The 12,796-nt window shown below is 36.9% G+C and overlaps 1 protein-coding gene across 1 annotated transcript; it reads left to right on the forward strand.

Moving 5' to 3' along the window:
* Positions 1-788: 788 nt before the first annotated feature.
* acs-16 (AMP-dependent synthetase/ligase domain-containing protein) lies at positions 789-9,637 on the forward strand. Its single transcript, NM_058458.7, has 10 exons — positions 789-1,088; positions 5,259-5,492; positions 6,081-6,182; positions 6,353-6,528; positions 6,686-6,800; positions 6,849-6,944; positions 7,543-7,860; positions 8,469-8,710; positions 8,925-9,183; positions 9,461-9,637. Exons 1-10 carry the CDS (start codon positions 1,035-1,037, stop codon positions 9,572-9,574), a joined length of 1,710 nt encoding a protein of 569 aa, NP_490859.1. The 5' UTR covers positions 789-1,034; the 3' UTR covers positions 9,575-9,637.
* The last annotated feature ends 3,159 nt before the right edge of the window (positions 9,638-12,796 follow it).

Below are 12,796 nucleotides of genomic sequence, written 5' to 3' on the forward strand. Positions count from 1 at the left end.
TCGGTTGGTCATTTTCTAGAAGAAAAGGGCCAATCCTTAAAGGATTAAAATATTTTGAGGTTGAAAAAAGAAAACTGTTCATTAAAGGTGGGGTACCGAAATTTGGGACTTTGCTTTTTTAGAACCAAAATGACCAAAAACTACCAAATTTCGTAATGAGACGCTCTGAAACTTTTTCAAAAAAAAGTTATGGCCGCTCAAAGTTTTGGAAATAATGGCCTATTTTTAGCTAAATCTCAAATTTTGGCAACTTTTCAGTGTCACAGCGGTTGGAACTTAATTTCAATCTGATACATCTTTTGGCATTTTATTATGTGTTATTTCAAAAAATAAAATGCCAAAATATGCATTGAAGGATGATAATCAAATAAAAATTAAGTTCCAACTGCTGCGACACCGATAAGTTGCCAAAATTTGAGATTTTAGCTAAAAATAAACCATTTTTTCCAAAACTTTGAGCGGCCATAACTTTTTTATGAGAAGTTTTCAGAACGTCTTATTACGAATTTTGGTAGTTTTGGACCATTTTGGGTCTAAAAATGCAAAGTCCCAAATTTCGGTACTTCACCTTTAAAATGCATGTTTAGGCTCCTAAATCTGCAAAAAGTATCAGATTTATATTTTCGGAAATTCAGATTTCTGGCAATCGGCAATTTTTGCTATTGCCGAAAATTCGATTGCCGACTCCACTAGCTGTTTTCCCATGGTAACAATTTGACCTGAGAAAAGCTGACACCTTCTCAAGTGACCAGTCATAAGGTCCATCAAAAAACAATGATTTTCCCAGTTCCGATCCCATTTGTTGATTCTCAATCTCTCCCTGCTACCCCCCGTTACACAACAAATCCCTTTCATTTTTTGTTGTTTCGGAAGAAGCCCGTTGGTCCCTTCAAATCTCTGCGTCTCTCTCGAAAATCAATATCTCTGTGTGATTTCTCACAAACAGTTGGCGTTCCCGGCCGAGTGAAGACGAATCCTTTCGTAATATTATCTTGGCGCAGTGGAGTACTAGTAGTGTGTGTGTGTGCAAAGAGATGTCCGAGTTTTTTCAACAAACTTTTTGTATCGATTACAATGGATGGGTTACGGTAGGTTTTATATTTAAAAAAATTGAAACATGTTTTTTTGGGCTAAAAAAAGGCTTTTAAAAATTTTTAGATTTTTTTTTAAACTTTATGAAAATTTTTTTGCTGAACTCTTCATAAGCCTAAGCCCACACCTAAGCCTAAGCCTAGGCCTAATCCATAAAAAATTTTTTTTAACATTTTGGGCAACATTTTTTAGATTTCTTTAATTGAAATTTTCTGAAATTTTTTTTTTGCTGAACTCTTCATAAGACTAAGCCTAAGTCTATGACTAAACCTAAGCCCAAGCCTAAGCCTAACCCTCTTAAAAAGTTACAAGAAGGTTTTTCCTTGCGCTTGGAGCGCAAAAGAAAATAAAAAGAGCTATTTAGACTTAGGGTGCCCAACTGGAATAAAACATTGGAAATCCCAATCCAACCAGCCTAAGGGCCCGAAAAACATACTAGGATGCCCAACTGGAATAAAATATTGGAAATCCTTATGACACACCGGCGGTATGGCGCGGCTTAAGCCTAAATAGCCACTTTTATCAAAATACATTTGAGCTCGCTTTGCGTTTTACAATAACTTCTCAGACTCAAAAGTAATCTTTGTATATTTTTCAGTAATCTAAATGAAAACTATAGATTACTAAGAAACTTGGAGATTTCGTAATATTTGGGGGAAGCGAGCAACCTTTGGGGATATTTTTTCGTAGTAAAGTTATAGAATGCCATTATCAAAATTCCTATCTCATGGGAAGAAAAGTTCAAATTCTGTACCAACAGCTCGCCTTGCGTTTTACAATAACTTCTCAGGCAACTCAAAAGTAATCTGTGGATATTTTTCAGTAATCTAAATGAAGATTATATATAAGAAACTTGGAAATTTTGTAATATTTGAAGGGATGCGAGCAATCTCTACATATTTGCGATCAACCTTTGGAGATTTTTTAAAGTAAAGTTATAGAATGCCAATATTCAAATTCTCATGGGAAGAAAAATTCAAATTCTGTACCTGCGTATTATTTTTTACAACTCCGTTCTTTCCACAAGAAAGGCCTTCTTCCCATGAGACAGGAATTCAGATATCGGCAGTATTCATAGGTACAGAATTTGAACCTTTTTTCACATGAGATAGGAATTTTATATCGATCAAATTAACCCTCCAATAAAGTGAGACCTTTGATGAATATAATCACTCTGATGATATTTAATTCCGATGATTAATCCATTTTTCTTTCTCTCACATTTATGAACTAAAATGATTACTAAATTAAGGCGTGATATTCTAAGGTGTGATAACATATGATATTTATTTTTAAATTTAAATAAAGTTTTTTTATTATTTTTGCTAAAGAATGAATAGTTTACAACCGCCTCGCTCAAATGTATTTTGATAAAAGTGGCTATTTAGGCTTAAGCCGCGCCATACCGCCGGTGTGTCATAAGGATTTCCAATATTTTATTCCAGTTGGGCATCCTAGTTTTTTTCGGGCCCTTAGGCTTAAGTGTGTCATAAGGATTTCCAATATTTTATTCCAGTTGGGCATCCTAGTATGTTTTTCGGGCCCTTAGGCTGGTTGGATTGGGATTTCCAATGTTTTATTCCAGTTGGGCACCCTAAGTCTAAATAGCTCTTTTTATTTTCTTTTGCGCTCCAAGCGCAAGGAAAAACCTTCTTGTAACTTTTTAAGAGGGTTTCATATATTTTATTAAAATCGGGGCGAAGCCCTGATTTTAAATCCATATTGTTTTTTTTTGTCTTCCTCTATCCCTGCAAATAGGAAAGATAATGTGTTCTTTCTGATGAAGTAAAAATCATCATAAAATCTTGAAAACTGAGAGCAGGAGGTAATATTTGAATATATTGGGTCGTAAATGTGTGTCTCTCTGTGGGTGGGGTGGCGATGTGTTGGCAGCCAACCCTTCAACGAACTGTATCTCCCGCCTGTATCTCCCTTCAAAGTGAGAATTGGGTTACAAAAATTTGAGGGAATATGAAAAAAGGTGTGAGGATTTTAAAAATATTATTGTTGAAACACCAGACCAAACCACTTTTTCTGGGCAAGAGGCAGAAAATTAATTTTTTGAAAAATTTCAAACTGGCACAAAATTTTTTCAAAAACAAATTTTCACAAATTGTTGAAAGATTCCATTTTTTATCAATATTGTTCATTGAACACAGAAAAGAAAACAAAGATTCATCAAAAAATGAGTGAAAAATCGCAAAAATTCGAAAAAATTAGTGCTGAAAAACTCGATTTTTTGGCGGTGCTGAAAAAAAAAAAAAAAAAAAAAAAAATTCACTAAAATTTTTTTGAAACTTAGTTTTTCGGATTTAGCGTCAAATTTTGAATCTATAAAAAAAAAACAAAATTGAAATTGATCTCAGATTGAGTGAATAATAAACGCTCAAAGTTGAAAAATGAACAACCCAAAAACGGCAGTAACTTGCTTCAAGGTCGGTTATCTCAGTGAGTTTTCACTCAATTTTCGAAATTTTTTTGCTCTATCGCTTTAGAAATATTTGTAATTTCATTTTTTTTCCTCAAAATCAAAATATCTCAAACGACCGCCATCCTACGAGAAGGGAAAAAAAAGTTTTTGGAAAAAAAATCAAAAATTTTTTTTCCAAAGATTTCTCAAAGACAACAGCGCACGAAGCGGTGGTTTGCGAAAAAACACGAAAAAAACACACCGAAGTGGGAGGGGGGAGGTCAAAATTGCGAATTTGACTTTGGAGCTCTCTAAAAGAGCTCATAGCTGATGGATCTGGATGATTTGTATGTTTTTCGACGCATCTCGTCGAGTACTATAAACTGCTGAAAAATCTCGTAAAAATCGCAAAAACTCGAATTTTCCTGCAAAAAAAAGAGGCGAAAAATGAGAAAAAAAACGTGATTTTTGGAGGATACTCGAAAATACTCTTCATATCTCGGCTCAAAGAGCTCCAATCTTTCTGAAATAAAGCATACAGAGGTGGGGCAAGCTTCTTGAAGAGAGAGCAAAAAACCGCATCAAAATCGATCCACCCACCGTCAAGTTACACGCGCTTTTTCAGAGTGAACGAAAACAGGGCATAAAAAAATTTAGACGCCCGCACCCGGACTCGAACTTTTTTCTAATTTGCAAGCTTAATATCTCGGCTCCTGTAAATCGAAATTGGCTCAAAATTCACAAGAAAACTTATTTCACTACGATCCTCCTGTCATTAAATTTTCGTGAGCTTAGGGAGAAAACTGACAAAACGCCAAACTTTAAAATTTTAAAAAATAGTTGAGGGTCATTTTGAAAACACCTTAAGCTCCATAACTCGGCGAGTTTTGATGGAATCAATTTGAAATTTTACACGGAAGCTTCTTAGTGGCCTATACGTCTCTGTGTTAAATTTCGCTTTGATCGGCCAACGGGAACCCTTTGAAAAATGAAAAAAACGCTGTAATCCTAACCCTAAATAGCGTCAGTGGGGCAGCTCACGCTCCCCCACTGACGCCAAGCCTAAGCCATTAAAATTTTTTTAAAAAACATTTTGGGCTGAAAAAAAAAACAAAAAAATTTTAGGTTTTTTTAATTGAAATTTACTGAATTTTTTGCTGAACTCTTCATAAGCCTTAGCCTAACTTAGTAAGCCTAAACCTAAGCCTTAAATTTTTTTAAACATTTTGGGCTGAAAAAATCAAAACATTTTAATTTTTTTCTGAAATTTTCTGAAATTTTTTTGCTGAACTCTTCATAAACCAAAGCCTAAGCCTAAGCCTAAGCCTAAGCCTAAGCTTGATCCTAAGCCTAAACCTAAGCCTAAGCCTAAGCCATTAAAATTTTTTTAAACATTTTGGGCTGAAAAAAAAACAAAAAAATTTTAGGTTTTTTAAATTGAAATGTTCTGAATTTTTTGCTGAACTCTTCATAAGCCTAAGCCTAACTTAGTAAGCCTAAGCCTAAGCCTTAAATTTTTTTTTAACATTTTGGGCTGAAAAAATCAAAACATTTTAATTTTTTTCTGAAATTTTCTGAAATTTTTTTGCTGAAACCTTTAACCCAAAAAAGTTCTTATATTTTTTGTGGTTACCTAGGTTCTAAAAAAATTATTCTGGCTGAAACTTTTACCTTAAAAATTTCACGCTCGATTTCAAAAAGAATTAGTTTTGTAAAAATCTTTAAAAATTTTCCAAATAACTTTAAAATATTCCAGGGAGTCTCAAAAGCGCCGCCACCGAAACAAATTGATTTTGACTCTCAAACGATACCTCAATTGATCTACACAAAATCTGAAATGGATCGTGTCGCTGCAGTATTTGACTCTGAAAAACTATCATTGACATTTTCGAAAATAGTCAGCGAAATGGAATCATTGGCCGCCGGTTTTTTATCGATTGGTTTGAAGCAGGGAGATCGAGTTCTTGTGGCTGGGAGTAATCACTCACAGGTAGGCCTCTGCCATTTTTTGGGAGGAGCTTAATAAGCCACACCCATTTCTTGGCACAGCAAAGTTTTGTTTGGCTAGAAGTTCAAATTTAGATTTTTAAAACTAGAACAATGCCGAGTAATGCACATGTTGATTTTCAAAAGTTCTTTTTAAATAAGAAATTTGAAGTTTCAAAGAAATTCTGGAAGTTTTGGCAGGAAATTCAAAATAAAAAATATCTCTGAAAATATGGCGCGATTTTCAAAATTCATCTAAAAAAACTGATTTGAAGTTTACGGATTTCTGGCTTCCCTCATAAATTGAAATGGAAGAGTTTTTGCCGAACTAGGCCATTTTGGCTCGACCATATCTGGGGTAGATTTACGGCGCGTTGCGTGTCGCGTCGCGGCTCGATTTTAGTTGTAAAACTAAATGTATTTGTCCGTGTGGAGTACACGACTTACCCACGAGTTGTCCGGCGGGCAATTGTCAATGGAGCGCGAAAAATTCAATGAGGAAGGTCAGAACCCCGTGAAAAAAACATCATTGCATTGTAGCCGAGTTTTCTTAGTTTTGCGGCCACGTTCAAAAATTCTTCCATCATTTCAGGTAATGCTGTGTGCCCTAGCTTGTTCTCGTGCTGGACTTGTATTTTCTCTTGCAAATCCCAATTATCCAAACAGTTACTCTTTGAAACGAGCTCTGGAGTTGGTGAGTCGATTTTTTTTTTGAAATATCGAGAGTTGCAAGCGCGCTCTGCTGACCAATTGTGTGAAAATTGAAAAACTTAGGATTTTTTGGCCCATATTTTGACGCGAAATCAATATTTTTAAATTTCAATTTTTAGAGCATTTTTTCAAGAATTTGAAAAAAATTTCCAGGGAGAATTCCAATGTATTGTTTGCTTCCGAGCACATCAATATGAGGCGGATCACTTGAACAATTTGTTGCTCGAAATTGCACCAGAATTGATGAGAAGCCGGAAGGGACAGCTGAAAAGTGAACTTTTGCCGAAATTGACACATGTTATTTTGGCGGAAGAGGATCACAAACATGCGTGAGTCACAATAAAAAAATGTTGACTAAAAAATGTAAAAATTTCGAATTTTTGGATTAAAAAATAATTTTTTAAAAAATTATATAAAAGGATAAGCAAATACGCTCTAAATTAAAAAAAATCACAAAAAATAAAAATAAAATTGTTATATTTTCAGCGGAACCTTCACATTATCGGAAGTATTCCTCAAATCCTCAAAGGAAAAAATCGCGAAGCTTCCCGATTTCAGTAAATGGTCAAGCCACAAGCTAGCATGCCTCCAGTTTACGCTGGTAGATCAAAAATTATCAATGGAGCGCAATTGCACTTTTTTTTTTCAGGGAACCACTGGAGCACCCAAGTTGATTGCCTTATCACATTATCAAATGCTCAATGGAGCTAGAGCAGTTGCAGCGGCGTTTGGAATTAATGATAAGGTAGGGAGTGATGGCCTAACTTTTTCTAGGCCACCGTGGAGCACGTGGTATCAGAGTGTCATTTCGGCTTGATCTACGTTGATCTACAAAAAATGCGGGAGAAGAGACGCAGAGTTCTCAACTTATTTCGCATGGTTAGAAGAACGTGCTGACGTCAAATTTTATTGGGCAAAAAATTCCTGCATTTTTTGTAGATCAAACCGCAATGGGACAGCCTGGCACCACGTGGATCTGGTTAATCTTAATTTTTTTAAAAACATATTATAAACAACTGAAAATTGAGGGCCTAACTTTCGTAACAGTTTTTCCGTATTTCTAGGCCACTTTGGAAAAATTAGTCCTCAAAAGTTTAAGGACTAACCTATGTCGTGGCCTATATATTTTTTTTTCGGATTTCTAGGCCAGCACCAGCTACCCTAATTTTATAAATTTCTTGTCAGCCAAAAAAGCAACTGGCCTAGTTTTTTCACTGGTTTTCTATTCCAGTAGGTGTGGCTTAACTTTTAGACCATGACCTGTTTTTCATGGCCTAACTTTTCGAACTTCTAGGCCGCCACCAGCAACTTTGGCCTAGTTTCCTTAAAATTTCCTCTTCCAGCACGTGTTGGCCTGCGCTCTTCCGATCTTCCGAATTGCGATCTTCAATCTGATCTGCCTGTCCCCGTTCCTCACCGAATGCCGTATAATCTTCCCAGACGCGACTCCACTGCCAAAAAATTTATTCTCAAGTGTCAGTAAATACAGATGCACAACTCTTTTATCAAATGGAGCTGCTCTTCGGCTCTTGCTCAAAATCAGTCAGACCCAGAGGGTGAAGCTCTCCGCGTTGGAGAATATTTTATTGATTGGTGATCGTGTCTCGAAAGAGGTGTTGAAGCTTATCAAGGTGCAAGCGGAGAACGTGAAAATTATTGCGGTGAGTATTCTCGTGGCCTGGATATTTTTCTAGGCCACCAATTATCTAGTGGCCTAAATTCTCTGAGTTGGTCCCTGATAAACTGGTAACTAAAGTTTAAAAATTTATAGACCATCCTGTATAAAGTGATTTTCCTTAGGTGGCCTAGTTTTCCAGATTTCTAGGCCATCAACTCTCAAGTGGCCTAACTTTTACTTTCTAGGCCGTCTTGTAGAACGTGACTTTTTGTATCCTAAATTTCTCTAGGCCATCAATTGTTTAGTGGTCCAATTTTTTTTAAATATCTAGACCATAAGAAAGACATTGAGATTTTTGTTTGTGGCCTAGATTTTCCTAGGCCATCAATTTTCCAGTGACCTAACTTTTAATTTTCTAGGTCATCAGGTAGAAAGTTAGTTCCCTAAAGATTCTATGATTCTTCGGTTTCAAGTATGTCATAGCATACATTTTTCTTACCTGGTGGCCTAACTTTTTGAACGTCTAGGCCACCACCATTGAAAAAATTGTCGTCCCCGATTGGATGCTCATGTGTGGTGGCCTATCTTTTATATATCCTAGGCCATCAAGTGAAAACCTAGTCCCCGAACTCAACAATTCTCCATTTTCAGGTTGGGTACCTACTCACCGAGACCGGATCCATCCCACTTATGGGAGATCAAAATTCAGATTTCACTCGAAACGTGGGAAAAGCCATTGCCGGCTATGAAGCCCATCTGATTCCACTGGACGGAAGTGAAAATCAAGTAGAAACCGGAAAATTGGGAAAACTGTTGATTCGAGTCTACTATGGATCGACGTTCATGGGATATGCACCTGATACGAAAGGAAAAGAGAAATGGGTCGATACTGGGTAGGAGGTTTAGGCTTCTAGGCCACCTGGTAGTCTTGGCCTAATTTTTACTCGGTGGCCTAACAATTCAAAAAGTTTAGCTATCACATGCAATATAATGGCCTAACTTCTTGCACTGCAAGTCCGCGAGATGGACAAAAATCCAAATTTTTAGCTCTTGGCCTAGTTTTTCCGCTTAGTGGAAAAGTTAGGCCACCAACATAAATTTTTCCAGAGACATCGGTCGAATGGACGAAAACGGAGCGATCGAGGTGGTGGCAAGCGAGGATGATCTGATATATGACAAGAATAATTGTCTAGTCGAACACTGGAATTTGGAACGTCTCCTGAATCAGAATGATTTGATAAAAGGGGTTCAAGTGGTGTCACGTGGTAGAGGACAACCGGTCACGGCAGTTTGTGTCGCCAGAAGTACACAATTTCATGCGGCAAAGCTGAAGGATGAGCTGAAGAGCATGTGTCGTTCACATCATGTAGGTTGATGAAGCACGTGGCCTAGAAGTTCTAGAAAGTTAGGCCATGGCTTTCTAGGACACACCAAATTTGCAGAAACCCCCAAATTGTCGTTTTGTAGCCTAACTTTTATGATTTCTAGGCAATCGGAAAAATAATCTTCCACGAGCCAATGGGGACTAACTTTTATTCGGTGACCTAACTTTCTCTTTTCCTAGGCCACCGATGCAAAATTAGTCTGTGGCCGAACTACCCACATTGTGGCCGAACTTTTCAGGTCTATTTTTGAATTTTCAGTTTGTCGCTCCCGACGTGTTCGCCTTTGTCGATGATTTCCCGAGAGTGCACACGAAAATTCAAAAATTCCGGATTCGCGCCATGCTGGAGAGCGGACAAATCTCTGTTTTTTAATTTTAAGATGTTTTTTCTGTGTATTGTCTGTAAAATGGAGTTTCGATAAATATTAAAAGTCTGCTTTCTTGTTTTCTAGGCCACGAAATGGAAAGTTAGTCCGTCGCGTTAAAGTGCAGTCAAAAAATATTCAAAACGCAAACTTTTTTACTTATATTTTTAAACTGTTTTTTTTTAATTTTCCAGATGAAAAGTTAATGAAAAAGTAAGGCCACCAAGTGAACCTAACTTTGGCCTAACTTTTCACTTGGTGTGAAAAAAAAAATGAAAAAGTAACGCTTTTAAACGATTTCGAACCTGAATTAATTAATTTCACTGATTTACGCCTGTAATCGTGTTTTTTAATCGAGCAAAAATGCACCGAAAACATTAAAAATCGGTGGAAAATAACAATAAATAAAATAAATAAAAATAAAAACGTGCAAGCGCGCTCCATCGAACAAATCCAATTGGCGGTAATTAAAATAAGAATTAGGCAAAAACTGAGATTTTTTCAATTTTCAAAAAATCATATAAAATTTAGAAAATTTTTTTGAATTTTTTTATCATGATATTATGTCATTGTGGTACCATAGGCGTGTTTTAAAGCAATTTCCCCACTAGCGCTACTCCACCTTTAAACGATCCACGTGTATTCAGCTCGACCAACGCCTCGAAAATTTTCTAATTTTCAAAATTTTTTTTAATAATTTTTTTTTTCATTGCCAAGAGGAATTTCACCGCAGCGCGTGCAAAAATGTCTGCATTTGCGCGTGACGGTGTTTGCACAAATGACACCAAATGGTCGAGCTGAAAACACGTGCGATCTTCGTTTAAAATTAAAAAAAAATTGTACCAGAAAAAATTGATACAAACCTTAATGAGCTCGTGAAAAGTTACACGGATTTCTGGCTTCCGTCATAAATTGAAATGGAAGAGTTTTTGCCGAACTAGGCCATTTTGGCTCGGCCATATCTGGGGTAGATTTACGGCGCGTTGCGTGTCGCGTCGCGGCTTGATTTTAGTTGTCAAACTGAATGTATTTGTCCGTGTGGAGTACACAACTTTCCCAAGTTGAGTGGAGAAATCGAGTCAAAATGCAATAACATTGAATAAAGCCAATTAATAAAAAAATTTATTTGAAAAATTTTAATAAATTTTACGAAAATCGGCGCTTAAATTGAAAACCAATTATGCAAAATGCGATGTGACGTCACAGGGTATTTTCCCGCCTTTTCGAGTCATCATTTTAGCAGTTTTTTGTGTAAAATTCGTGTAGATCACGGGTAGATCACACAATTTATCTCTTATTTCGTATTTCTGTTTTTTTTTTTTTTTTTTTTTCATTTTGATCTACATCAGGGGTGGGCGGCAAACGATTTTTCCCGGCAATCGGCAAACCGGCAAATTGCCGGAATCGAAAACTTCCGGCAAATCGGCATACCAGCAGTTTGCCGATTTGCCGAATTTGTCGACAAATTAATTTGTCGCCCACCCCTGATCTACACGAATTTTAAACAAAAAAAAACATTCCGCATAAAACCGCCTCCTTTTAAAATTGTGAAAGTGGAGAAACAAACACACGTTAAGCCAAAATTTCTTTCATTTCGTGGCCTAGAAAATCCAAAAACTTAGGCCACTAATTTTCTCTTCCTCATCCACTTCGTAATATCCCTGTGTATAATGCGTATACTTTTACACCTCATTGAGTTGAGACGGATGGGGTGAGGGGTCCCAATGTTTCAGTGGGGGCCCCCTATCTCTTTTTCTCTGCACTCTCTCTCTCTCTCTCTCTCTCTCTCTCTCTCTCTCTCTCCATCTTTCTCCGTATGCTCACATTCATCCCACCGCTGCTCTCTGAGCCAATACGTCTCCCCCCCCCCCCTCCTCTCCTTTTGCACATCGATCCGTCTTGTGTCTCTCTTTCTCTAATACTCTCTATTTCTCTAAGTCTCTCTCTCTCACTCACGTTTGCCTAAATTCACTTTCTCCAGTGTTCCCTTGAGTGCTCCGAGAGCAAAAGCGTATACCACGAATTAATTTTTAATTCGTGTATTTTTGGCTCGATTTTCCCTTTTTTTTCAACATTTTTCTAAAAATTATTGCTGCAATCGCGCTTTAATGGCAATATTACCTGAAAATTCGTATGTTGTTGCAATGCAATCGCGCTCTATTGGACAAATTTTTAATCCGAATTTTGAAGTTTTCTTTAGTGGAAATCTCTATTGAAATTTTTTTATAAATTGTTTATACAAACACGCTCTAATGATAAAAAGGCTTTAAATTGTGTACTCCGCGTGGAAAAAAGCAAGTTTTTTGTTGTATTTTTTGAAAATATTTTTTTTAAAGAACTTTTTTTGAATACTCTGTGTAGTTCTCGTGGACAAGTTTGGGCCTATTTCGCTTAAAAACCTGAAACACGCGAAATTCCAGTTTCGGGGGATTTCAACTACCCGATTAGAAAAAAAACTTTTTTCACAAATTCAATTTCTGCCGAATCAAAATTCTCCGGAATTCAAGTTTCCGCGAATTTCAACCTAAAAAAATTTTAGCTCAAAAACCGTAAGGTAGTTGAAATCCACGGAAACGAAAATTCCGGCGAATCAAGTTTCCGTGGATTTCAACGCTTATTGAACAAATTTCTACAAAACGCCCCCGGGAGTTCAAATCCGCGGAATCGAAATTCCCTGGGATTTTGATTTACCGGGATTCAAGTGGTGTCAATGGGAGAGGAAATGCATTTTCTCTTACGCGCGTGGTGTCAGAGTGTCTCATTTCGGTTTGATCTACGTAGATCTACAAAAAATGAGGGAAAAGAAGAGACGCAGAGTTCTCAACTGATTTCTCATTCCCGCATTTTTTGTAGATCAAGCCGTAATGGGACAACCTGATACCACGTGACCGTTATTATTTTTCTCTCAATCCTGAGATTTAAAATCCCGCGGAGTCGAAATTCCCCAAAAATATTTTTTGTACTCCTCGTGGACAACCTCGTTGGTTCCCTGAAACATATTGGCTTAGTAATGTGCCAAGCAAATCAGCGCGCATACATGCAAAACCCATTAGGCTCCCCCCAAATGTCTTCTCTCCCAGAGTTAGACTCCGCCCACTAGGAGCCAGAGCTCCCCCAATTTTCTTTGTTTTAAACCCTACCACTTTTTAGCTCTGGCCAGCCATTTTGTGGGTGGAGTTTTGGTTTAAATTTTTTTAAAATTGATTTAAAATTTAAATTTTAAATTTCAG

The sequence above is a fragment of the Caenorhabditis elegans genome, chromosome I (assembly GCF_000002985.6).
Source record: "Caenorhabditis elegans chromosome I".
Classification (NCBI taxonomy): domain Eukaryota; kingdom Metazoa; phylum Nematoda; class Chromadorea; order Rhabditida; family Rhabditidae; genus Caenorhabditis; species Caenorhabditis elegans.

What these genes read in the sequence shown, in the direction of transcription:
- acs-16 (NM_058458.7), top strand. Translation starts at nt 1,035, where the DNA reads ATGTCCGAGTTTTTTCAACAAACTTTTTGTATCGATTACAATGGATGG. An exon ending in CTGGGAGTAATCACTCACAG is followed by an intron (nt 5,493 to 6,080) that starts GTAGGCCTCTGC and finishes CCATCATTTCAG; the next exon opens with GTAATGCTGTGTGCCCTAGC. An exon ending in GAAGAGGATCACAAACATGC is followed by an intron (nt 6,529 to 6,685) that starts GTGAGTCACAAT and finishes TTATATTTTCAG; the next exon opens with CGGAACCTTCACATTATCGG.